The sequence below is a fragment of the Pan paniscus genome, chromosome 1 (assembly GCF_029289425.2).
Source record: "Pan paniscus chromosome 1, NHGRI_mPanPan1-v2.0_pri, whole genome shotgun sequence".
NCBI lineage: Eukaryota > Metazoa > Chordata > Mammalia > Primates > Hominidae > Pan > Pan paniscus.
This window is the reverse complement of record NC_073249.2, coordinates 13,002,625-13,030,095: the sequence shown is the minus strand read 5'-3', so window position 1 is coordinate 13,030,095 and position 27,471 is coordinate 13,002,625. Positions and strand designations below refer to the sequence as shown.

The window sequence follows — 27,471 nt, the reverse complement described above, 5'->3', positions numbered from 1 at the left end:
CTGACATGAGAGCAGAAGGCACTGGGGGTCCAGCAGCCCAGCCCCTCCTTTGCAGATGAGCCGACCAGAGGAGGAAATTCTCCCGGGCAGCCCAGCCAGGCGTGCAGAGGCAGGACAAGTCCCGTGTTTCAGGCTGACTGATCCGTGCTTGCTACACACGCCACACTCTGACTTGAAGTGGGTCAGAGTCCTCATTCTTGCTGGTAGGGAACTAAGAGGCCCCTAAAAGTCGAATCCAGGACCTAGTCCTCTGCGCTCACCAGGAAAGGGACGTGGGTGATTGTAGGAGTAAGGGGCTTCGGCTGTGGCTCTTGGCAGTCAGTTTAGTCAAGACGTGTTTATCAAATACCTGTCGTGTGCCAGGCCCTAGTCTAGGAGTTGTGAAGAGGGAAGCTTCTAGGCCTTTTGGTGATTGTAAAGAAGTAAGAGGCTTAGGAAACAGACAAGGCGGGCCAAGGGCAAGGACTGTGCTCAGCCTGGCCTCTGGGCCCCGCGCCCATGGCCTCAGCCCCTGGCACCGGCTCCCTGCGGAGCTAGCTCAGCGGGCTGATGGCCAGCCAGAGTCGTGTGTGCACCTAGGTGTGCGCCTTTGTATGTGTCTGTATGTGCATGTGTGCCTGTGTGCACCTGTATGTACATGTGTGCCTGTGCACGTGTGGCTGCATGCACCTGTGTGTGTCTGTGCCTGTGTGCACCTGTGTGTGTGTGGGGTCTGTGTATGTGTGCCTGTGTGGTGTACCTGTGTGTGTGTGTGCCTGCCTCTGTGTGCCTGTGTCTCTGTGGGTCTCTGAGTGTCTGTGCATGTGTGTGTCTGTGCCTGTGTATGTCTGTGCCTGCGTGTGCCTGTGTGTGTGCGCCTCTGTTTGTGTCTGTGCATGTGTGTGCCCGTTTGTGTTTGTGTGTGTCTATGTGCCTGTGTGTGTGTCTGTGCCTGTGTGTGCCTGTGTATGTCTGTGCCCGTGTGTGTGCCTGTGTTTGTGTATGTCTGTGCCTGTGTGTGTCTTTGCCTGTGTTTGTGTGTATGTGCCTGTGTGTGTGTCTGTGCATGTGTGTGCCTGTGTGTGTGGAAAGGTTTCCTTATTTTCTTGGTCTGCCGTTCACCCCCAGCACCTCCCACAGGCCACTTTCTAAACATACAGCCCAGTTTCCCGAGCCCTCTCCTCGAGCCATGGCAGCGTGCTCTTCTCTCTGCAGCTGAGGCTGTGACCGCATCAGTGCCTCGGTGATGCCCTGCCAACCGAGGGGGAACTAAATCCTGTTAATGCCCTCAGCACTCGGGGAACAATTAGGCCCCTCACAGCACATTCAGCATCCAACCCCGGTGACCATGCAGGAAGCCTGGACTTCCCCACAGCAGAGGCTGGGCTGAGGCTGCTGCCGGGTCACCATCAGGAGCGCCCTACTGTCGGCTCCGAACACTGTGGCACCTGCAAGCTTTGCTACGGCTTCTTGCTCACCTGCCTTTCCGTAGTCAGACAGGCAGAACTGGTAGTGACCAGCAGGGAGGCAGGGCCGGAGCACTGCCCTGAGGCTAGTGCAGGTTCTCACGGGAGTTCCAGGGCCCAGCCATGGCTGTCCCGCTGCTGCTGTGCCCACCCTCTGAGCCCCAGGCTAGCTGCTCAGCGTTGAGTGGCGGGGAGTGGAGGGCAGGGGTCATGACAGTGAGGGGTGGGCTGCCCAGAGAGGAACATTTGCAAGATCCAAGGCCCTCTACAAAATCTCACTGCAAGCGTCTTAGGGTTTTGCAAACAACAAAGTCATGTGATCCCAAGAGCTGCTTTTGTCAGGCTGTTCCTGTTGGCCTTGCGTTTCCAGTGAGAAGAGGAAAGCTGGTTCCTGGTTGGAAGGTCTGTCTGGGTCCTGACATTTTGGCCGGCCAGTTCTCTCAGTACAGAAATAGCCCCAGCAGACTGTTTAGACAGTACCTGGGACAACAGGCATTCCCCGAGGGCTGCAGAGGCTCATAAATATTTCACTTTTTATGTTTCCTGCAGCTGAAGTTTAGAGTCCATTAACCTATGAGGACAGATGAAGCCCAAATGGTTTTACTCTGCAAGTGGGTTGATTACCTCAAGCTTATGTGGGTCAGGATTTTAGGCCTGTGAGCCACATATGGTCTCTGTTGCATATTCCTTTTTTTTTTTTTTTTGAGACAGAGTCTTGCTCTGTCGCCAAGCTGGAGTGCAGTGGCGCAATCTCGGCTCACTGCAACATCTGCCTCCCAGGTTCAAGTGATTCTCCTGCCACAGCCTCCCGAGTAGCTGGGACTACAGGTGCCCGCCACCATGCCCAGCTAATTTTTGTATTTTTAGTAGAGACGGGGTTTCACAGTGTTGGCCAGGATGATCTCGATCTCTTGACCTCATGATCCGCCTGCCTCGGCCTCCCAAAGTGCTGGGATTACAGGCGTGAGCCACTGCGCCTGGCCTCCCTCCTCGATTTTTAAATGGCATACACACTTGCGAGGCTGAGCTACACAGTCTGCAAAACACAGGGTGAAAAAACCCCCATACACGGTGGGGTTGGCTCTGTGGGCTGCTCCCACCCCATAGGCTACTCTCCCTGGCACCTTGGACTCTGCTGCCACAGCTTCTTTGTAGCTGTCAGAGGTCATGTTGTCCCATCAGGCTGTGTGACGGTCCATTTTTAGTGCATGAGTGGTGGCAGATAAGGAGGGAAGTGGGCAGGGTGTGAGCAACCTTGGCGTGCCGTGAGCCTGGCCCCATCAGGCCCACACTCATTTTCTGGGAAGACAGCACACATCTGTCCATGCGAGAGGGCCTCGTCCTACCAGCTTTCACAAAGCAACATAAAGTTCAACTGGAACATGGAGATTGATTTCATCTATTCAACAGGTGTTTTTTTTTTAATTAAAAAAATTGTATTGTCTGGGTGTGGTGACTCACACCTGTAATCTCAACACTTTTGGAGGATGAGGCAGGAGGATCGCTTGAGCCTAGGAGTTCAAGACTATCCTGGGCAATATAGTGAGATCTCATCTGTACAAAAAATTAAAAAATTAGCCAAGCATAGTGGCATGCACCTGTAATCCCAGCTACTCAAGAGGCTGAGGTGGGAGGATTGCTTGAACTTGGGAGGTCAAGGCTGCAGTGAGCTGAGATCGCACCACTGCATTCCAGCCTGGGTGATAGAGCGAGACCTGTCTCAAAAAAATGTATTGGGGCTGGGCACAGTAGCTAACGCCTGTAATCCCAGCACTCTGGGAGGCCGAGGCGGGTGGATCACCTGAGGTCAGTAGTTCAGACCACCCTGGCCAACACTGTGAAACCCCATCTCTACCAAAAATACAAAAATTAGCTAGGCGTGGTGGGCGCCTGTAATCCCAGCCGTTGAGGAGGCTGAGACAGGAGAATTGCTTGAACCCGGGAGGCAGAGGTTGCAGTGAGCCAAGATCGCACCGTTGCACTGTAACCTGGGTGACAAGAGTGAAACTCCATCTCAAAAAGAAACACAATGTATTGGGCTAGGTGCAGTAGCTCACGTCTATAATCCCAGCACTTTGGGAGGCTGAGGTGGGTGGATCATGAGGTCAGGAGTTCGAGACCAGCCTGGCCAACATGGTGAAACCCCATCTCTACTAAAAATACAAAAATTAGCTGGGTGCAGTGGCAGGCACCTGTAATCCCAGCTACTCAGGAGGCTGAGGCAGGAGAATTGCTTGAACCTGGGAGGCGGAGGATGCAGTGAGCCGAGATGACACCACTGCACTCCAGGCTGGGAGACAGAGCAATACTCCATCTCAGGGAAAAAAAAAAAAAAAACAAACAAAAACAAACAAACAAAAAACCAAATAAAAGACGTATTGAAGCAAAATTGACACAATATGAAATTAACCATTGAATGCATGCAGCTGAGTGATGTTCAGTACATTCACAGTATTGCGCAGCTGTCACCTCTATCTAGTTCCAGAACATTTTTATCACCCCCAAAGGAAACTTTATGCCCATTAAGCAATCACTCCTCAGTCCCTGTTGCCTCAGCCCCTGGCAGCCACCCATCTGCCTTCTATCTCTGCAGATTTACCTATCCTTAATATTTCATATCAAAGGAATCATACAATGTGTATTCTTGTACGTCTTCTCCTTTCTCCTAGCATAGTGTTTTGAGGTTCATCACATTGTAACATTTATCAGAACTTCATTCCTTTATAAGGTTAAATAATATTGTGCTGCATGGATAGAGACTACATTTTATTTATCCATTCATCCGTTGATGGACATTTAGGTTGTTTCATCACGCGTGTTTGAGTGCTTGTTGTGTGCCAGACACTGTGCAGACTGTTTAAGGTCAAACTTAGATTCTCGCTGCGTGGAACTTAGCCTTGAGCAAGGAAAACAGACTTCATGTCAACAACTTCTCCATTGTGCGATTGACTGGCTGATGTGACTTAGTGGCTGTCCTTACAGTAGAGATATGAAGTGTGAGACGTTTTCAGTGGAAAGTTGAAGACTTAATTCATTCCTTCGTCTCTGTGAGTCCCCCTCTAGGATACATGCTTTAAAAAGAACCAGTGGTTTTTGATGCTATTTAAATGAAAGTCAAATCCAATTTAAAAATCTCACTGTAATGAAATCAAAATATTTCCCAAACACAGGTATTCACTGTGAAGTGATGCCACGATGGCTGTGGAGGGAACTTCTTGGTGGAAGTTGTCACCTGTGACTTGGGCTGTTGGGTTTCCACCCACCATTGCCCTGGTCCTGCTCCTAGGGCCCCTTCCTTGGGTGCCACTGGGAGGTGAAGGCTTAGGTTTAGGTTGACATAGCAGGTGTATTCTCACCAGAACCAGATTCTGGGGCAACCAAGTTGGGCCCCTGGCTAGTCTTGGGTTTTGTGTGTGGAAGCCCCCAGACTCCGTGTCCTCCTGGGCCCTGCTCCAGGTTAAGCTGGAATTTCTGGTCTGCCTGGGTTTGTTCTCAGTGAATCGTGGGGTCCAGACCAACATGAGGATGGAAGGGTGGTGCTGGGTGACTCCCACTCCTGCGCCCTGGGGCTGTGAACAGCACGCATCATCCGTCCCCCGAGGACACACGGCCTCTCACGGCTTTGACAGCATATATTGTGTCTTCCCCGAGTTCTCTCTGCTTGGGGTCAGCTAGTCCCAGTTTTTTTCAGTATTCCTGGAGGAACGTGGGTGTGTCCTCTGCCATCCTGGTTGCTGTTCCCGAAGGCCCCAGTGAGCTGGGACAGTGTCAGGAGTAGACCAAGTCCCCACCCCTAGTGAGGAGCTTCCCCCGTTACCCACATAGCTTCCCCTCAAGGAGGCCAGATGGTCATTCTCTCCGTGGCAGGACACAGGGAGTGTCATTTAATACCAGACACGTCCAGCAAGGGCAGGAGTTCCCAGGGCATCCTAAAACCTCAGAATTCTCCTCACTTCTGAAGCAGAAAGTTATTCTGTGAGGAGGGGAAAAAACAAACTGGGGTATTTTCCCTGCGAATTTATTTTGTAGTTTTTGCATCATTTGCCAGCAAGGATCAGGGCACAATGGTACGACACTGCACACTGCCGCACGTGGCCCGGGACCCTCCTGCCATAGGGCCCAGTGGGCCAGCGCTTGCCACCGAGAGAAATGCATCCTCTGTGCTTCTAATGTGTCACCTTCCTTATTAAGTACATTTGGAACAATTAGGGGCAGGGCCCTGGCTGGTAAACTGTGAACTGCAATTTGTGGTTAAGCAGTTAAGAAACATAACAGTGATGGTAGGGCCTTGTGTGGCCACAGCCCTTGTCATTCCCAAGGCCAAAGAGAGAGAATCCTGCCAGGGAGGCAGGTCAGAATTATTTGCCTCCGCCTCTGTGCGGAACTGATGCCGAGACGGACTCCACCCAGGCAGTGGGCAGGCGGGCAGGTCCGTGCGCTTCTGTGGCTGAAGCGGCTGGGCCGCAGCTATTCCTGCGGGGCTTCCAGGGCGGAGGACACGGGCTGACACGGGCTGTCCCTGGGAAGGAACTTCAAGTCATGGAGCTGTCAAAGTAGAAGCAGCTTAATGAATATTTGTCCTAATGCTTTCACCTCGCAGATAGACACTGAGGCCTAGAAAGGTCAATGGAGCTAACCAGGAACCGACAAAGTAGGTTCCTGAGGGTTGACCAGCCTCGCCCCTGAATCCAGGTGCTCAGGGGACAAGAGACAAATCAGAAAAGCAGGGAGACTGAAGGACAGCGTTTGGTGTGGCTTTAGGTTGACTTGGAGAGCCGCAAAGGGTGTGGGTGGGAGGTGTGCTCTCTAGAGTCCAGTCTCCTCGTGGGCTGCCTGCTGGGCTGACTTATCAATGTGGGGGCTCAGGGCCACCCTGAGTTCTGCCTTCTGTGTGGCCAGCCTGTGTTGGCGCCGTTGGATGGAGTGAAGCTCAGTTTATGAGGCTCAGGAAGGCTCTTGTGAGTCGATGGAGGGGTGGAGGAGGGGAGAGGTGCTTGCTGCCGGGAGAGCTGAGCTGCTGGGAACAGGAAGGAGAAGAGGAGCTGTTGGGAAGGGGGACAACGAGTGGAGATGCCCTTTATCTATAAAGGTAAAGACTGTTATCCCATTATCACTTATGAAATGAGGAATGCCTTGTGAGGACCAAGGTAGGGACATTCTGGGTGGGAGCTGAGCTCCTGCCTTGTGGGGTGCACATACACAAACACGCACACACATACACAAACGCGCACACATACACACATGCACACACATGCACGCACGCAAACACACATGCATACACCTGAGGAAGGATCATAGGCGCCAGGTGAGCCAAACAGGACCATGTAGCGGAGCTCTCAGGAGGGCCGGAGAAGGCTGCAAACACATCCAGGGAGCTCTGAAGTCTATGGAAATCCAGAGAAGCAATCATGGTTGGCCTCTGATCACGTGGGAAGAAGCTCACTGAAGTCTGGGGGGCCCACATTCCAAGGGCCAGCACCAGGCCAGGAGCAGGCAGGACCAGCTTCTTGGGCCACATGCTTGCCAAGGTCAAAGGTGGGAGGTGATGCGGTGAACACCTGACCGTGTATTCCAGTGACCCCTCTCACACCTGGCCAGCCTGGGACACAGACCAGGCACACCTTGGCTTCAGGCCACCGCCTCCCAGAACTTTATGGCATGGACACCGTGCTCGCTTGCCTTTTCTGGCCAGTTACCTTCACTGCAACGGACACAGGACTACGAGTGGGGCTGTGGTGGTTGTTATCCAGGTCCTGAGTCCCTGGACCTATAGCCCACAGCTGACGTTTGGAAGAAAAGAACATCCTAATGCAGGCATAGAGGCCCCGCCCTTGCTCGCACTGTCTTGGAGACTCAGCCTCAAATGCAGATCCCCTCCCCGCCGCAGAGCCGCCTTGTGTGTCTTCAGGGAACCCTGCAGAAAGGAGAACTCCGGTGTCTGGATTTCGGGGACCGACTGTCTTGTCACCCTGCTCTGCTGAGTGAGGATGCTCAGCATGTGGGAACAGACTGAAGCAGCTGACTAATGACTGTTGCCTGGGGAGACCAGGGCCTTGGGGTTTGCATAATTTCCCCAATATATCAGGAAGTGGGTAGCGCAGAGGGACCAGGAGAGCAAATATCGAATGCGTCAGTGGTTCTTAACCTTTTTCAGTATGAAAGTTCCTTTTATGGTTAGGAAAGCATCTGTGGTCACAGTTTAGTAGCTGTGCGTTTAGAATCATGGTTTGCGAACATAGATGAGGACTAATAATACCAACAGCAGGGGTTGCAGCCACCCACGTGGTACTTACTAGGTGGCAGGCATTTGTCTAGGTGCTCTACATGTCTATTAATTCACCAAATGCTTACGAAAACCTGGTGGATGGTGTTATTAGTCTCATTTTACAGGTGAGGTACTTGAGGCACAGAGCAGGCAGGTGACTTTTCCAAGGCCACACAGCTGATAATTGGTGGAGCCAGGATTCAACCCCAGGTAAGCCAGCTCCAGATTCCACACTCTTTTTTTTTTTTTTTTTTTTTTTTTTTGAGACGGAGTCCCGCTCAGTCGCCCAGGCTGGAGTGCAGTGGCGCGATCTCCGCTCACTGCAAGCTCCGCCTCCTGGGTTCATGCCATTCTCCTGCCTCAGTCTCCCCAGTGGCTGGGACTACAGGCGCCCGCCACCGCGCCCGGCTAATTTTTTGTATTTTTAGTAGAGACTGGGTTTCACCGTGTAAGCCAGGATGGTCTTGATCTCCTGACCTCATGATCCACCTCCCAAAGTGCTGGGATTACAGGTGTGAGCCACTGTGCCCAGCCCGATTCCACACTCTTAGCCATCCTTCTGTGTCCCTCTGTCAGAGACGGCTACTGGCTGTGGCCTGTTATATAGGAGTAGCGTCGTCTGTCAGTATATGTGGGGGACTGGTTCCAGGACCCCCAAGTATGCTCAGAGCCCCACATACTCACATCCCTGTAGAATCTGCATGTACAAAGAGTTGGTCCTCCTTATATTCAGGTTTTACGTCCTGAGAACATCGTAGTTTTGATTCCCATTCAGTTGAAAAAAGTCCATGTATAGATGCACCCATGCAGTTCAAACCCATGCTGCCTGGGGGTCAACTGTACTGTGCCTTAGTGAAGATGCATGAGCTAGAACTGTGTGTATCAACATAGATACCTTCCAAACACATAGTCATGGGGGAATAAACAAACTGCAGAAGGTTATGGAAGGTATTAATGCATTCATATAAAGTGCAAAACCATACAGGACGGTACTCTGTATCATTCACGAATCCAGATTTACCTAGTGAAAGCCTGCCTAGCCATAAAAACACCAAATTCAGGATAGTGATTACTTTCCTGGGAGCGAATGGCACCAGGAGGGGGCAGGCTGGGAGCTCCAGCTGTGTCATTTTTATTTATTAAACCACAGCTGGGGCCGGGCATGGTGGCTCATGCCTGTAATCCCAACACTTTGAGAGGCTGAGGTGGGTGGATCACCTGAGGTCAGGAGTTCGAGACCAACCTGGCCAACATGGTGAAACCCTGTCTCTACTAAAAATACAAAGATTTGCCGGGTGTGGTTGCACGTGCCTATAATCCCAGCTACTCGGGAGACTGAGGCACGAGAATCGCTTGAACCCGGGAGACAAGGTTGCAGTAAGCCGAGATGGCACCACTGCGCTCCAGCCTAGGCGACAAAAGTGAAACTCTGTCTCAGAAACAAACAAACAAAACATAGCTGGAGCAAACGTGGCAAAGTATTAAGGATGGAGTGCTGGGTGCATGAGTATTTGCTGTTATTTCTTTGTATATACATAAATTATTTTATAATATAAAGTTTCAACCTGCCATGCATTTGTAACATTTTCAGATGAATTTGCATACATACGTTTTGAACCAGCGTGTGTGATAGAGACTGGTTTCTTTAGTCAGGAGTCTGTGCTTGGTGCACTCAGAGTTTCAGTCCCCCTCAGTTACTGCGAGAGTCTCCTCAGGAGTCTCAGCCCACAGGCAGCTAGGATCAGGATGCACCCCCTTTTAAGGATAGGGGGATTATGAAGTGTCCAGAGAGTGGTGGCACAGAAGTGGAGACACTAGGGTGTCCAGATGTGGGTCCTGGCTTAGGGGAGAGGATTTATAAAGTAAAATGGCTGCAGAGATTCTGAATCAAGTGCAGGTTGGAAGCATAGTGCTTTGTTGGTACATCAGAGACACTGCCTCCAGGGACATCGGAGGTGACTTCTGTTGAGTTTTGCTGACTGCACAGGAGACACTGTCATACCCACAAAGAATAGCAGGGGACATTTCTGCCAGAAACACCACTAAGACATTAGTAAAAATGATTGTAACCCAGCTACTCAGGAGGCCGAGATGGGAGGATCACTTGAGTCTAGGAGTTCAAGACCAGCCTGGGCAATGTAGGGAGACATCATCTCTAAAAAATAAGACAAATTAGCCAGGCATTTGGGCTGCACCTGTACATAGTCTCAGCTACTCAGGAAGTTAAGGCAGGAGGATCCCTGGAGCCCAGGAAGATGGAGGCTGCAATGAGCTATGATGGCACCACTGCACTCCAGCCTGGGTGACAGCAAGACCCCGCCTCTTAAAAACAAACAAACAAACAGAAAGATTGTAAGACAGCAAATGTCAACTTGAGTTAGTAGTTGAAAAAATAGGCTTGGCGGGGTGGCTCATGCCTGTAATCCCAGCACTTTGGGAGGCCGAGGCAGGCAGATCACGAGGTCAGGAGTTCAAGACCAGCCTGATCAACATTGTGAAACCCCGTCTCTTTTTGTATTTGTAGAAATACAAAAATGAGCCAGGCATGGTGGCGGGTGCTTGTAATCCCAGCTACTCGGGAGGCTGAGGCAGGAGAATCACTTGAACCTGGGAGGCAGAGGTTGCAGGAAAAAAAAAAGAAAAGAAAAAAAATAGGCAAGCGGGAGTTCAAGGGGTGGGAACAAATCAGTGACGCGTGAACAGACTGATTTATGAGGGCAGGGGGCAGAGTCCAGCAGCTGCTCAAAGGCCTTTATGCTTCTGTCGAAACAAGTACGTCACATGCAGAGCTCTAGGCCCTCCTGTGTCATCCGAAAGGATGGGGTGAAGGCCTGGGTGACCGAGGGGGCACAAGTCGCCCACAGGTCCAGGATGAGGAGGCCTTGGCCCACTGTGGGAGCGGGTGGTGCAGAAAGCCCATGAGGGCTCTCGAACATTCCCCAGCGCCTGACGGCGGCCAGCTGGGGACATCTCCCAGCCGTGGCTCAGCCTTCAACAAGTCAAAAAGCCAGCATCACCCACAGCGCCATCCCCAGATCTATTCTAGGTTCTGAGGTTCTAGGTGGGACTTTCAAAAGCAGAAGAAACGATGCTAAAACTGAAAGGAATTTGCCATTAGGGAGAAATGCTTTATTTTCACCAGATGACAAACTTCAGGGTTTCTGATCAAAGTTGCTGCAATTTCTTCTTTCTCCTTCAGGCCTGATTCTGCTCCCCTCCCCTGTCCTCCCATCCTTCTTGCCACAACGGGGGAAGCCCTGAAAAACCCCGGTGTTTTCATAGGCTGTGTGGAGCCCAAGGAAGGGGAGGGAAAGGAAGTGGGGCTCATTTACCACCATTCAGTTCCTGACCGGGTTCCCCAAGAAGCAGCTGGGACTCTCCAACCCAACCTCACTTCCCCGGGGTCCCTGTCATTAGGCAGATGGCACTCCCATGGCTGTCCCTGCCATGTTCCCTCAGACCCCTCCCTGCTGCCTCAGTTTCTCGGCCCTCCCTTCCCTGCCTCCTGCCTCTCCCTGTCTGCCCTTCTCGGGACCCAGGCTCCTTCTGTCTGTCCACAAGCATGCTCAGGTCTCCCCATCTTAAAAACAAGGTCTGGACCCCCTGAATAACCTCTTTCTTGCATTTCACAAACATGCGCTTTTGGAAAGCAGTTTATGCTCTTGAATTGACTCACTGCTCCCACTTCCTCCTGCTGCCATATCCAGGGTCTGCCTGTTCCCCCTCCAGCCTCCCCGTCAGCCGAGCCTGCCCTTGGCCAGGCCCTGTGGCAGCTTAAGGTGAAGTGGTCCAGCCTGTCAGCCGCACTGGACACCCTGACTGTCTCCTGCCCGGGGCCTCTCTCCCCTGCAGTCTTTGAGGTCTTGACCACTGAGGGGACTGCTCTTTGACCTCCTCCCTACTCTTAGTTTTTTTTTTGTCTTTTTGTTTTTTTTTAAATAACAGCTTTATTGAGGTATAATTCACATTTTCTGTGCTGTCCCCGTCTCGAAGTGTACCACATTCAGAGTTGCGCAGTGACCCCACAGTCCACTGTAGACATTTTCCATCCCAGAAGGAACCCCGTGCCTCTTAGTGGTCACCCTCCATTTCCCCGCCACGCCCTCCAGGCCCAGACATCATGAATCTGTGTTGGGCCTCTGATTTGCCTTCATTTTCACCTTCTCTGTCAACCCACGGTCTGCAGCCTTTGCTCTGCTCTGTATCCCAGGGACCCCTCTCACAGCACAGGTCTGCATTTCAGCTGTGCCAATGCTCCCCCGAAGCTCTCCGCACCCTTACCCTGGACAGCGGCCTCTTCCTGGCTGGTCCACACCCCAGCCCGACCTTCTGCTGCCCTCCCCAGCTCCGGGCTCCTGCAGCACCTTCTCTCCTCACCCCCTCCCTCACTGCTCCTAAGTCCACATGCAGGTTCACACCTCCTCATGCTTCCCACACCTCCATGCACTTTTCACACCTCCACACATCACATCTCCTCACACCTCCACACACACTTCACACCTCCTCACGCCTCCCACTCACACCTCCTCATGCCTCCCACTCACACCTTCTCACGCCTCCCACATCTCCACACGCTTTTCACACCTCCTGCTATGGTTTGGCTGCATCCCCATCCAAATCTCAACTTGAATTGTATCTCCCAGAATTTCCAAGTGTTGTGGGAGGGACCCACAGGGAGGTACTTGAATCATGGGGGCCGGTCTTTCCCATGCTATTCTTGTGATGGTGAATAAGTCTCACAAGATCTGATGGGTTTATCAGGGGTTTCTGCTTTTGCTTCCTCCTCATTTTTTTTCTCTTGCCGCCGCCATGTAAGAAATGCCTTTTGCCTCCTGCCATGATTCTGAGGCCTCCCCAGCCATGTGGAATTGTTAAGTCCAATTAAACTTCTTTTTCTTCCTAGTCTTGGGTATGTCTTTATCAGCAGTGTGAAAATGGACTAATACAGTAAATTAGTACCAGGAGTGGGGTGTTGCTGAAAAGATACCCAAAAATGTGAAGCAACTTTGGAACTGGGTAACAGACAGAGATTATAACAGTTGGAGGGCTCAGAAGAAGACAGGAAAATGTGGGAAAGTTTGGAACTTTCTAGAGACTTATTGAATGGCTTTGCCCAAAATGCTGATAGTGATATGGTCAATAAAATCCAGGCTGAGGTGGTCTCAGATAGAGATGAGGAACTTTTTGGGAACCGGAGCAAAGGTGACTCTGGTTATGTTTTAGCAAAGAGATTGGTGGCATTTTACCCTTGCCCTAGAGATTTGTGGAACACTGAACTTCAGAGAGATGATTTACGGTATCTGGCAGAAGAAATTTCTAAGCAGCAAAGCATTTAGAGGTGACTTCAGTACTCTTAAAGGCATTCAGTTTTAAAAGGGAAACAGAACATAAAAATTCAGAAAATTTGCAGCCTGACTATACAATAGAAAGGAAAAACCCATTTTCTGGGAAGAAATTCAAGCACGCTACAGAAATGTGTATAAGTAGCAAAGAGCCTAACGTTAATCCCCAAGTCCATGGGGAAAATGTCCCCAGGCCATGTCAGAGACCTTCATGGCAGCCCTTCCCATCATAAGCCTTAAGTCCCTTTTGTGGGCTGGGCCCAGGGTCCCCATGCTGTGTGCAGCCTAGGGACTTCGTGCCCTGTGTCCCAGCTGCTCCAGCCATGGCTGAAAGGGGCCAACGTAGAGCTCGGGCTGTGGCTTCAGAGGGTGGAAGCCCCAAGCCTTGGCAGCTTCCATGTGTTATTGAGCCTGCAGGTGCACAGAAGTCAAGGTCTGAGGTTTGGGAACCTCCGCCTAGATTTCAGAAGATGTATGGAAATGCCTGGATGCCCAGGCAAAAGTTTGCTGTGGGGGTGGGGCCCTCATGGAGAAGCTCTGCTAGGGCAGTGCAGAAGGGAAATGTGGGGTTGGAGCCCCCACACAGAGTCCCTACTGGGGCACTGTCTAGTGGAGCTGTGAGAAGAGGGCCACTGTCCTCCAGACCTCAGAATGGTATATCCACCGACAGCTTGCACTGTGCTCCTGGAAAAGCCACAGACACTCAACACCAGCCCGTGAAAGCAGCCGGGAGAGAGGCTGTACCCTGCAAAGCCACAGGGGTGGAGCTGCCCAAGACCATGGGAACCCACCTCTTGCATCACTGTGACCTGGATGTGAGACTTGGAGTCAAAGGAGATCATTTTGGAGCTTTAAACTTTGACTGACCTGCTGGATTTCAGACTTGCATGGGCCCTGTAACCACTTTGTTTTGGCCACTTTCTCCCACTTGGAACGGCTGTATTTACCCAATGCCTGTATCTCCATTGTATCTAGGAAGTAACTAGCTTGCTTTCGATTTTACAGGCTCATAGGCAGAAGGGACTTGCCTTATCACAGATGAAACTTTGGACTGTGGACTTTTGGGTTAATGCTGAAATGAGTTAAGACTTTTGGGGACTGTTGGGAAGGCATGATTGGTTTTGAAATGTGAGGATGTGAGATTAGGAGGGGCCAGGGATGGAATGATATGGTTTGGCTGTGTCCCCCTCCAAATCTCAACTTGAATTGTATCTCCCAGAATTCCCATGTGTTGTGGGAGGGACCTGGGAGGAAGTAATTGAATCACGGGGGCCAGTCTTTCTTGTACTATTCTTGTGATAGTGAATAAGTCTCAGGAGATCTGATGGGTTTATCAGGGGTTTCCGCTTTTGCTTCTTCCTCATTTTTTTCTCTTGCTGCTGCCATGTAAGAAGTGCCTTTCGCCACCCACTGTGATTCTGAGGCTTCCCCAGCCATGTGGAACTGTAAGTCCAATTAAACTTCTTTTTCTTCCCAGTCTCAGATATGTCTTCATCAGCAGCATGAAAACAGACTAATATACCTCCTCATACCTCCCATGCCTCCACACTTTTCACACTTCCTCACACCTCCCATACTGCCTCACGCTTCCCACACCTCCCATACCTCGACACACTTTTCCCATCTCCTCCCATCTCCTCCCACCTCCCACACCTCCCCATGCTTTCAACACCTCTCGTACCTCCTCACACCTCCCATGCCTCCTCACAGCCCCCATGCCTCTCCACACCTCCCCATGCCTCCCCACACCTCTCACACTTCCTACACCTCCTCACACCACTGGTGCTTATTACTGACATGTCTGTCTGCCTGTGTATTTCTCTGGGACAGGCCCAGCTTCTCCTCCTTTTTACAATTCTTGGGTCCAACCCAGGGTCTGATGCAGACTCAGTGCTGAGTATCAGTTGACCTGACTTGAACACCACCAATTGGAAAGCCAGGATGATGTGAATTTTCATCTGGCCTCATTTGTTCCTTAGCCTCTCATAGGGGTCACACCTCCCTCTTTTTCATTCTTATACATCTGGGGACACTGAGCAGGGGGTGCCCGTGCTGTCAAAGCACCAGAGAGTATGACAGCAGAATTCACGTCTGCCTCCCCACGGGAGCCGTCGCCCCTCCCAGCTGAGTTCCTGCCAAGGTCAGTGGGAGCCAGTGCAGACTGGCAGAGATGGGCAGCCGGATATGAGAGCCCGGCCGGCCAGAGAGCCAGGGTGAGCCAGGAGCTTTAGCTCAAGTTCCGGACACCCACCAGTCTTTAGCAAAGTCTCTCAGAACACAGAGGGGAGTGGGTGGGAGAGTTTAGATTTTTGTTTTTGAAAACTTGGTTTATGCCCTTTAATTAATGAGGGCAAAAGCTGTACTGAAATTATATGTGCGTGTGTTGATATTATCTATATATTAAGTTATATAGATAATGTAAGTACATATATATATAATTTCAGTTTCACATGCCATGAATTCAAACACAACTTTAAAGAACTTAAGTTTAGGAATTAACTTGAAGGATTAAGGAAGAGTTTCTCAGCACAGCTTGAATAGTGCCCAGATGAATTCAAGAGAGAGAGAGAGAGAGAGAGATAGATGGATGGAGTTTTGCTCTTGTTGCCCAGGCTGGAGTGCAATGGTGTGATCTCAGTTCACTGCAAGCTTTGCCTCCCGGGTTCAAGCAATTCTGCTGCCTCAGCCTCCCAAGTAGCTGGAATTCCAGGCGCCTGCCACCACACCCAGCTAATTTTTATAGTTTTAGAGGAGACAGGGTTTCACCATGTTGGCCAGGTTGGTCTTGAACTCCTGACCTCAGGCGATCCGCCTGCCTCAGCCTCTGAAAGTGCTGGGATTACAGGCGTGAGCCACTGCACCCAGCCTGAATTCAAGATATATTGCCACAAATTATAAGAAGTGGATAGAGCTTTTCAAAACCGTGGTCAAGGCTTTTATTTTGATGTTTGCACCATGGCTTTGAGCTTGGGAGGATGAAAATGACTGATTGAACATCAGATTGTGCCTTGATATGTGATGACTTTTTCCCTCCAGGCAGGGAGGTGGACCTAGTGATGAAATGAGTAAGGGTTTGTGAGTTATCCGCATCTTGGCTGGCGTAAGTCATCCTTCCCTTTCAGGGCTAGAATGGCGAACTCCAGGGCCCTCTTGTACTCAGTGCATTGCTTGATCTGTGTTCATGTTCATGGGGTAAGGGCTGGGAAGCATCTTAAAGTTGCTGTTGCTTCTCCTTTGTTGTTGTTATCATTACTCTTATTAAGGCTGCAGTGAACCTTCTGTTCATACTTGGTTCCATAGCGCAGTGCTTCCCAAACTCTATTCCCGGGAACACTCATTAGGAAGACTGTAATTGGTCAAATAAATTTGGAAAACTGCTGTATACCGTATGTTTCTCTTGAAGATTGACAATATATTTGCCTTTGAAAGGCTCTGACAATTCCTGCAGGGGGAGAAAGTTTTCCTAGCAGTTTCTAAATTTGATCACGTGACGTTTATTTTCGGTAATATTTCTTACCAATTTCCAGTTCTGCTGGAACACCTTGAGAAGGCCTGCCTCAGAATAAATTCTTACAAGTGGAATTGTTGGGGCAAAGCATATGAACATTTATGTATGGTGGCCAGGAGCGCTGCAATACAGCCACTTCGTGTGTTGGGTAAGAGTAATCCAGGCGTGCTGGACTGGGTTACCTACCGCTTGGTAAACCCCACTAAGTGGGCAATCAAAACAGATTTTTATATTGAACGGGTCAAACATTTTTAAAAAAATTCTGTAGTTTCTTCTTCTCACTTTGGCATTTGTGAAGAAGCCTCAGTTATTAAAAGCAAGATCCCTCAGGACTGTTTAACAGAAAGGCATTGTTCTGTGTTGCGTGAAATCAGTAGCATATTTTGTAATGGAACTTTGGAGTCACGTATTAATCTATTTCTTGTTTCTAAGAGAGGTTGTTTGGTAACGTTTCTTTTTATGGATGTCAGAGAAATACCAAAGGTGACGTGTCTTGCCTAAAATCCCGTGGTGGGTTGTCAGATAAAGCGGAACCAGGACTCCTTTAAAGAAGGGTCACTGTACTGAGCCATCTATTGTGCCGTTACCAGAGAAAAATATTTTAATGTATATATGGTGTAAATCCTTACCTCCTACCTACTTCCAAAAAGGATTTATGACAGAGAGAAAACTCATAGCAGAACCAAATAATTCTTCTAGCAGGTTGGAAGCCTCACCTATGAAGCTCGGAGGAGGTTATAAAAGGGAAGAGGTGCTTACTTAGAAATCTTTAGGAATGGCCGGGCACAGTGGCTAACGCCTGTAATCCCAGCACTTTGGGAGGCCGAGGTGGGTGGGGCACTTGAGGTCAGGCGTGAGCCATTGTGCCTGGCCGTCATAAAATCATTATCTTATGGTACTTTTTTTTAAGAGCTGAGGCCTCACACTATATTGGTGAGGGTGGTCTTGAACTCCTGGGCCCAAGCGATCCTCCCATTTCAGCCTCCTCCCTGAGAAGCAGCGGAGAGTAGATGTGACTGGGGGATTCATGAGGGAGAGGAGGACCAGGCGGGTATGCACGTTGAGCACCGGGGTTCAGGAGCTTCAGGGGGCCGTGGGAGGAAAGGCCCCGAGGCCGAGGGTAGGTTTAGGAACTCCATGGAGAGCAGTTTGCTTGCAAGTGGGGAATGTGAGTCTTCTTTCCCCGCCCCAGCTTCATTGAGGTATAATTGACAAAGACGGAATATATTCAAAGTGTGCACCGTGATGTTTGAATAATACATGTACATAAGGAATGATTCCCACAATCAAGCTAGTTAACAACATATCCATCACCTCACATAGTTGCCCACCCTTGCTTTGTGGTGAGAACACTTAAGATCTCTCTTAGCAAATTTCGAGTAAACAATACATTGTTACTGACTGTAGTCACCACGCTGTAGGAGAGCTCCCCAGGACTTACTCAACGTGGCTGGAGGACACTACGCTCAGTGAAATAAGCCAGTCACAGAAAGACAAATAGATCCCGCTTATATGTGGAATCCAAACAAGTTAGAACTCATAGAAACAGAGAGTACGGTGGTACTTGTGGTACAGTGGTACAGTGGTGGTTGCCAGGGGCTGGGGGATGAGGGGGTGCGGCAGGAGAATGGAGAGATGTTGGTCAAAGAGTCCAGACTTGCTGGAATGGGGGTCTTCAGATGCTTGACAGATTGTTTCTGAAAAGCTGTCCTCTCTCCTCCAGTCTTCCACACCCTTTCTTTCCTTCTCCCAGTACTGTATTGCAACCCTGTTAAACACATGTGCTCATGTGTAACTGCTCCACAGGCTACCCTAGTCCCCAGAGACCCCCCACTGAGATCCCCATGAGCCTGAGCCCCTGCTTGAATCTCCAGCACGTGCTGTAGCAGTAGCAGCCTCCTTGTCTGGGGCGTGGAAGCATGCGTGGACACCTACCTTCTGCCTCCTCTTCACCTTCTCGAAGGCTCTGCCAGGCTCTCTGCCATCCAGTGTGTGTGGGCAATCCAGCAATTGTGAAGACTTAGAAAAGAGCTTGAGAAATGCCAGTCTGCAATATTTCTGTTTCAGAAAACAGTCCAATTTGATACTTCTTTTGTCCAAAGATGTTTTGTTATTTTAAATGTACTGCAAAGTTTCAGGCCTGGGTAGGCAGACACTTACTAATTTGGTGCCAGCAAAAATTCTAATAAAGAGAGTGGACTGTTTATCTTAAATAAGAATCTTAAGGCCGGGTGTGGTGACTCACGCCTGTAATCCCAGCACTTTGGGAGGCTGAGGTGGGCAGATCACCTGAGGTCAGGAGTTCGAGACCAGCCTGGCCAACATGGTGAAACCCCATCTCTACTAAAAATACAAAAATTAACTGGGTGTGGTGACACCTGTAATCCCAGCTACTTGGGAGGCTGAGGCAGGAAAATCACTTGAACCCGGGAGGCAGAGGTTGCAGTGAGCCGAGATGGCGCCATTGCACTCCAGCTCGGGCAACAGGAGTGAAATTCTGTCTCGGAAAAAAAAAAAAAAAGAATCTGAACAGAAGTACTTGGCCATGGTAGACTAGTAATACATTTAGTTTTGTTTTCTTTTTTAACCATGTTCGAATTCCTTTACTATTAAAACTGTATGTGCAACATAAGAAATGTTTGGCATAACAAATGTGGACATTTCAATTACAAAAAACGTGCCCAGCGCTGGGGGATGAAGGGGCAGAGGAATTCCCAGTGATGGTATCAGTCTGGTTCTGTCAACATATTGGACCCCAACCTGCCATGCTTTTCTGTCGTTGCAGGTGATTTTCAAAGCCAAGTCAAAATATTCTCCAGAATTACTCAAATACCGGTAAGTACTGCAGGGCATCTCTTTCTGTGGTAGAAGGGGAAAGTGCCGACACATGAATCTCATCTCTCCATTGGGGTTTGCACACATCGCTGTTCTGTGAGCCACCGGAAACAGTCCTGCCTGCTGGCTGGCTGCCCACATTGTGCACATCATGTGCATTGCCGGTAAGGGTCAGGTCATCAGATCATGACTTCATGAATCATGGGGACTTGCATCATACTTACCCAGTTCAGAAACAAGAGCCTGGTGCCTTTCCTAACAGGAGGAAATACATGGGAATAAAATAGGTGTATGTTGCCTCTAAACCTTCCTGAGGCACTTAAGAGCCTCAGCAGAAGGAAACAGGGTTCCTTGAAGATGCAGTGCTTTGCCAGGTGCTCCCCCTTCCCCATCCCGCACCTCCCACGCTCCCACTGCAGGTGCAGGTGCAGGTGCAGGTGCAGGTACAGGTACAGGTACAGATGCAGGTGCAGGTGCAGCTGTGGCAGGGCCTCGCCCCTGCAGCCTGCCACCTGGTGGCCTTACCCGCCTTGTCTCAGCTGCTGGTAGGCTCCGGCTCCTTGTTTTCCAGAACTTCAGTGCCCATTGAACCCTAAGTTGCTGCACAGCTGCTTGCAGGGTATCCATCCACATCCAGAAATACTGTTCTGACCATTCAGTGCTCATTTAGGCACCAGGAGGAAGAATGTGTTATAGCTGAGAAGTGGACAGTCTATATTTGTAACAATGGCTTAACACAAAGGCTTGCAGAATCAGGCAGAGCAGGATGTGCAACATGCCAAAAACATGGACACTGGGAGGCATGGACATTTTGTGGAAGAGAGGCTTGTGCCAGAGTGTAATCTGGAAGGGAACCTCTTAAGTTATGTGAGGAGGGGGATCTGCATTTTTCTATGGAGGGGTTCGTAGCTCTCCCCAGAGGGGAGAGGCCTATGACTTTCCTAAGGCCAAGAACCAGTGGCTTAAAGAATACTCAGGTTTGGCCGGGCACAGTGGCTCACGCCTGTAATCCCAGCACTTTGGGAGGCCAAGGTGGGCTGATCACTTGAGGTCAGGAGTTCGAGACCAGCCTGGCCAACATAGTGAAACCCTGTCTCTACTAAAAATACAAAAATTAGCCGGGCGAGGTAGCGCACATCTGTTGTCTCAGCTACTTAGGAGGCTGAGGTGGGAGAATCACTTGAGCTCAGGAGGCAGAGGTTGCAGTAAGCCAAGATTGCACCACTGTGCTGCAGCCTGGGCAACAGAGTGAGAATCCATCTCAAAAAAAAAAAAAGAATAGTCAGGTTTGACTGGGGTTGGGGGAGGAGAGCAGGCCTCTGGAAGAGGCGAGGGGGTGCAGCGTGAGTCCAGGGGTTCTGGCGTCTCTGCCCGGGAGAACTCCATTGCCAGCGGCAAACATTTCTGAAAAGGTGACTCTGGCCATTGCCTCCTTGGGTCAAAATGAAAAATTATTTTGTCATTTTTTAAAATATGTTAAATCGTATACATATTTTATTTAAATATATATCATCTAAAAATACGTAAAGACTTTTTACTTAAAATTCTGAAGGTGTAATAGTTTAATCCTGAGTTTATATCCAAGGAAACCAGTTCAGAAGGTTTCTCTCAAGTTCAGAAAGTTCTGTGAAGGTGCCTGGGCCAAGATACAAGTCCCAAGACTCACCGTCCCGGGCTTTGTTTTGTTTTTCACCTGATCTTGCTGTCTCCCTTCACTGCTTTGTATGTGGCTCAGTTCACGTCTCTACCAGGCTCAGGTGGAACTTCAGCATCCACTATGAAATGATGTTGGTCCCAAGGAGAGCAATTTAAAGTATAGGTTGAGTGTCCCTAATCCGAAATGCTTGGGACCAAAAATATTTCAGATTTCAGATTTTTTTGGATTTTGAAATATTTGCATATACAGGCCGGGCACAGTGGCTCACTCCTGTAATCCCAGAACTTTGGGAGGCCGAAGCAGGTGGGTCATTTGAGGTCAGGAGTTTGAGACCAGTCTGGCCAACATGGTGAAACCCCGTTTCTACTAAAAATACAGAAATTAGCTGGGTGTGGTTGCAGGTGCCTGTAATCCCAGCTACTCAGGAGGCTGAGATGGGAGAATCGCTTAAGCCTAAGGGGTGGAGATTGCAGTGTGTGGAGATCATGCCACTGCACTCTAGCCTGGGCAACACAGCGACTCTGTCTCAAAAAAAAGGAAAAAGAAATATTTTTGTATACATAATGAGAGATGGGGGGATTGGATGGGACACAAATCTAACACGAAATGTATTTATGTTTCAGATACACCTTATACACATATCCTGAAGGCAACTTTATACAACATTTTTAATAACTCAGCATAAAACAGTTGTAACTGTGTTTTGACTGCAATCCATCACATGAAGTCAGGTGTGGAATTCTCCAGTTGTGGCATCATGTTGATTGATGCTCAGAAAGTTTCAGATTTTGGAGCATTTCGGGTTTTGAATTTTTGGGTTAGGGATGTTCAACCTGTATAAAGTACAAGTAGACAGTTCCCTCTCTTCTCCAGTAACAAGATAGTTACTCTCCTCTGCATCTATAGTCTTTGCCCTGCATCCCCCCAGCCAGAAATGTAGGTCAAAGCATGAGTGAAGATGGGCATAGGAGGAGAACATTCTGTCTGATCGCACCGTGGAACTGATTTTATCTCGGAAGCAGTTGAGGCTGGGGTAATTAGATGTCTTCTAGAGGTGGAATATAAAAGCACTGGTCAGAAAGGAAATTGTTTAAAAAGCTTTCAACCTCTGAGCACGGGGACTGGGGTCTTCAGGTGAGAAGATATGTGCGTGGGGCAGTCCTTGCTTGATCCTTGAGCCAAAGTGTACCTCAAAGACAGGCTGTGCTGACATGTATGGCTGCATTTTATTGGGAAGGGATTCGCAGAAATGAAGGGAGAAGATGGGGAGAAATAAATTTGGATCCAGATGTTAAAAGTGAGATGTTTGGGACGGCGCGGTGGCTCATGCCTGTAATCCCAGCACTTTGGGAGGCCAAGGCAGGCAGATCACCTGAGATCAGGAGTTCGAGACCATCCTGGCCAACATGGTGAAATCCCACTAAAAATACAAAAATTAGCCAGGCATGATGGCGCATGCCTGTAATCCCAGCTACTTGGGAGGCTGAGGCAGGAGAATCACTTGAACCCAGGAGGTTGAGGTTGCAGTGAGCCGAGATTGCGCCATTGCACTCCAGCCTGGGCAACAAGAACAAAAACTCCATCTCAAAAAAAAAAAAAAAAAAAGTGAGATGTTTAGGCCAGTGAAGTTGGAGAGTTCCTTGAAACAGGAGGGTGAGGTTTCAATGGGACATGCCTATTAATGCAGTCCTAGTGATTTTGTTGCCAAATATAAAGAAATACTAGGAGTTATTCCTGTGTAGGCACATCTTTAGTCTCTATAGAATTCCTCAGTTCTCTTAAACCAGATGCCACTAGAGACATTTCAGGCCACAATCTCTCCCTTGAGATGCTTTGGTATGTTGGCTTCTAAATAGATTGGCTTCCCTCATTTAATCATAACTCACTTGAAATAAAACATGAGCCATTAGTCTAGAACTAGTTGAAACTTTCCACTCCAATCTATTCCTGTAGTAATTCACTGGTTTTGAAGATAATTTATATTCAACTCAGCCAAGAACCACTTTATTTTTCACTTAAAATCACCTCTACCCTCCCACATCTGCTAGCTCAGAGTTTTGCTGGAGTGGAAGGCAATTTAATTCAGGCTTTCTCTTTCTCAGTCTATGTATTTTAATTTATTTGGTTTAAGAAATGTGAACATTTGGCATGGGAGTAATCATTTCCAACTGTTTGCCCTCTAGCTTTGTGATTTTTTTAAATAAGTAAAAAATACAGTGAGCCAGGTTTTCCTTTTTTTTTTTTTTTTTTTTTTTTTTTAAGAGACAAGGTCTCACCCAGGCTGGAGTGCAGTGGCGGTGGTGCAATCATAGCTCACTATAGCTTTAATCTCCTGGGCTCAAGCGATCCTCCTGCCTCTGCTTCCTGAGTAGCTGGGAATACAGGTGCATGTCATCACATCCAGCTAATTAAAAAAAAAATTTTTTTTTTTTAGAGACAGGTTCTTGCTATGTTGCCCGGGCTGGTCTTGAATTCCTGGACTCAAGCGACTCTCCCGCCTCAGCCTCCCAGAGTGCTGGGATTACAGGTACACGCCACCATGCCTGGCATGCTTTTCCCTTTCTTTAAGTGAAAAAGCAGCGGCTCATGTTTGTAATCCCAGCGCTTTGGGAGGCTGAGGTGGGAGCATCACTTGAGCCCAGGAGTTCAAGACCAGCCGTGACAACAGAGCAAGATCCCATCTCTACAAAATAAAAAAAATCAGCTGGGCGTAGTGGTGCGCGCCTGTATTCCCAGCTACTTGGAATGCTGAGGTGAGAGACTCGCTTGAGCCTAGGAGGTTGAAGCTGCAGTGAGCTGTGATTGCACTCCTGCTCTCCAGCCTGGGTGACAGAGCAAGACCCTGTCTCAAAAAAAAAAAGAGAAGAAAGAAAAGGATGAAAGGAAGGGAGGGAGGGAAAGAGAGAGAGAGAAAGGAAGAAACGAAGGAAGGGAAAGAGAGAAAGGTAGGGAAAGAGAGAGAAAGAGGAAGGAAGGAGGGAGGGAGGGAAAGAGGAAGAAAGGAAGGAAGGAATCGATGGTATTGGGAGATAAATTTAAACAATGCTTTACCCCTTGCTTCTGTCCCCTCACAGTAGGAGGTGTCGGGCACTGTTGTGTTGGCTGCCTTGAAGACTCGCCTCATCCCTGCATTTGCTGACCAGCAGCACTGATCCTTCTGGTCCCACAAGCAATGTGGTCTTCCCAGATGCTGGGTCACACTGATTGTTTTATTTCTTTGGGTCATTTCTGTCATCATGCCAGGATGAGCTATTTATCCTGGCCCTATGGTTTAGGTTAAAAAGCAGTAGTATTGGGGGCAGTGTACAAAACTCTGTTTCTGTGGAAACATACTTTTTTGATACAGTTTATTCTGGCCCCCTTTGAAAACTCTCTCGCCACACCTCCAGATCGCTCCCTTTCTACCACAGCTGCAGGCATAGAGGGAAAAAAACTTGTTTTGCAAGATGGTTTTGCATTATAAAAGTGATAACAAGGATATTAGGAAAAAAATTATACAGTAGAAAAAGATAGACATTTTGTGAATATAGACATGTGGAAAGCAAGCAAGCAAGTCCACTGAACTTTCCCTCCTCCCAACATAAACCCCCCTCCAGCCCTAAGGAAATACAATGATGTATTCCATTATAGGTTTTTATACAGATTTCCCAAGACAAAGTTGATATCTATATTGCATTTCCGATTTTGCATCCTGACTTTTTAACTTGATGTTAGGTCACACATATTTTTCCATATTGTTTTAAATCTCCCAACACAGCCTCCTTTCCTAAGATAATAACAGGCTTTTGTTTAGTAGACTAAACAAAGCCTCCTAAAGGCTCTGAGAATAGGATTTGATAGATAAAAATCAAGAAGGAGGAAGGTTCCAGGCAGAAAAGTCAGCTTGCAGAAAGACAGGAGGTGGAGACACCTGGACATGTTTAAAACATGGAGTCGACCAGCTTGATTAGCATGCAGCCTGTCCATAGATTGAGCTGCCTCTTGAGTGCTGGGTTCTGGAAGATGCGGGGTGGGGCTTTAGGGCAAAGATGAATTAGGAAACTACATGAGTTCTGGTCAGAGGCATGAGACTGTGTGAGGCTGGCACAGGAGGCATGGATAGAGTGGGAATGAAGAATCTACTGATCTTGACAAAGGATTATATAGGGGGTGGATGGAATCAAAGAAGAACATTACAGTTAGAGTCTATGAAAAGCTATGGCACCTTTAACAGAAATAGGAACACTTAGAGGCGTGCTAGAAGAGGGACACTGGGGCTGGGTGCGGTGGCATGCACTTGTAGTTCCAGCTGCTCAGGAGGCTGAAGTGGGAGAATCGCTCGAGCCCGGGAGTTCAAGGCTGCAGTGAGCTAGGATTGCATCACTGTACTCCAGTCTGGATGACAGAGCAAGACCCCAACTCAGAAAAAAAGGACATTGGGAATTGAGTTTGGGACATGCTGGCTTGAGGGGGCAGGGCTCCGAATGGCAGGCTGTTAGGGAAATGAGTCTGGAACTCAGATCAGAGGCATGGCTTGAGACAAAAGATGTTTGAACTCAGTCATATATAAGTCATGATTGAAGCTACAGAAACAAGCATATTTTCTGAGGAAGAGTGTAGGCCAGGTGCAGTGGCTCTCAGCTGTAATCCCAGCACTTTGGGAGGCCGAGATGGGAGGATCACTTGAGGTCAGGAGTTCGAGGCTGCAGTGAGCCATGATTGTGCCACTGCATTCCAACCTGGGTGACACAGGGAGATGCTGTCTCTTAAAAAATACAGAAAATCATAAGAGAAAACAAATTTTCTACTTATTAAGTGGAAGTGGGTGATCATCAAGGTCTTCATCCTCATTGTGTTCATGCTGAGTAAGTGGAGGAGGAGAGGGGAGAGGAAGGTCTCGCTGTGTCAAGGGTGGCAGTGGAGGAAAATCCGTACATAAGTGGCCCCGCACAGTTCAAACCTGTATTGCTCAAGGGTCAACTGTATTTCAAACAGCACCCACGAGGAATCATCTGGACAATGTAAGTGGCCAGACAGTGCGTTCCCCAGAGGCTGCTGCATGGAGTGTGTGTACACGTGGGTTCTGGCTGTTTCCATCTAGTGCTCTTCACAAAAGCACAGCGGATAAAACAATAAAAGCAGGGCTTTTGAGAATCTGGAATACAGATTTTTGGTAACTCCCAAGCGGCCCTGCCTTTGTCTCTCTCCACAGCTCCTTTGGCCCATACCCCCCTCCCCTGATTCCCCCATCACTGTGAGAACATGGGGCAGAGCCCATGAAAACCGTAATACCTCCCTGTAAGCCAGGCGCTGCCCTCGAAGCTCCACAGGCATTATTTCCCTGGCCCACTCCATGGCCCCAAGAGACTGACATGGAACACCTCCAGCTCTAGAGAGGAGGAAGCAGCGGGGCTTGCTTGGTTAGGTGACTGGCTGAAGGTCGCACGCAAATTTCAGTTTCCTGATTCTGACCTACACCAAGGGCCTTACAACAGGTTCCAGGAAGAGAAGAAACACTCCCACGTTGAATGCACAGTGTTCCATAGTGCAAGATGATCCTGACCGTGGAAACATGAAAACATGAAGCAAAGAGTGTGTCATAGAATTGAAGGATAGGCACTTAGTGGGAGCCCGGCATGGCATTTTGAGGCTGGGGATGTGGGAGGGTGGGGCTGCCCCTCTCATGCCCACAGTCTGGTGGGGAAGAGGTTGGAGGTGCGGAGGGAACAGCAGGGCCTGTGACATGAGAGAGTGAGGGGCCTTGCTCAGCGATCAGGGCCTGGAAAAGAATCTGTCCATGGCAAATCATTAACGTTTCTGTTTGAAAAGCTCTGAGTGTATCATGACACATGAGGTCGAATCCTTAAGACTTCACAGCGCTCTCCATCATCACACAGCTCTTGGGGGGTGGGGGGCACTGTTCCCTTCCCACTGCAGCCATGCTGGGGTGGCGGGTCCCCTCCTGCATGTCGGACTCGCTCATCTCTCCGATGCAAGTACTTTGTCCCTCCTCCAGGGCACACACGTTCCTTACCGTGGCACCTTCCTGCCCCCTGAGCTGCTTGGGGGCCCGCTCGTCTTCATCCCACTCTCTCAGCACGAGCCTGATGAGCGGCCAGCCTCCAGCACAGGGCTGTGCAGGGAGAAGCCTGCAGTCCTTTCCGCCTCCCTCAGAAAGTTGTTTAATTCCCCTATGACGGGTCGTTTTCCCACTAGCCAGGGGAAGATCTAGCAGCTACTGTGCTTAGAGCATTCATAGGAAATAAAAGGGCAGCCCTTGATAGCTGACGTCATGCTTTTTGGACTGACTCCTTCCTTCTTCCCTCCCTCCCTCTTAAACCTTCTTCATGGAGACCCTGCCACCTACAGTGTGGATGGAGAGAGTGGAAATGGAGAGTCTCATTTTCCACGGGACTTTCTGTCTAGGGAGACGCAGGCAT

General features: G+C 49.2%; 1 protein-coding gene across 1 annotated transcript in view; it reads left to right on the top strand.

Annotated features, from left to right (window-relative positions):
• Positions 1-27,471, top strand: part of GPR137B (G protein-coupled receptor 137B) — a 66,309-nt gene that overhangs the window by 6,821 nt on the left and 32,017 nt on the right. The window contains exon 2 of the mRNA XM_034949431.3: positions 19,346-19,395. Coding sequence (XP_034805322.1) covers positions 19,346-19,395 — 50 coding nt within the window. The remainder of the gene's footprint in view (positions 1-19,345; positions 19,396-27,471) is intronic.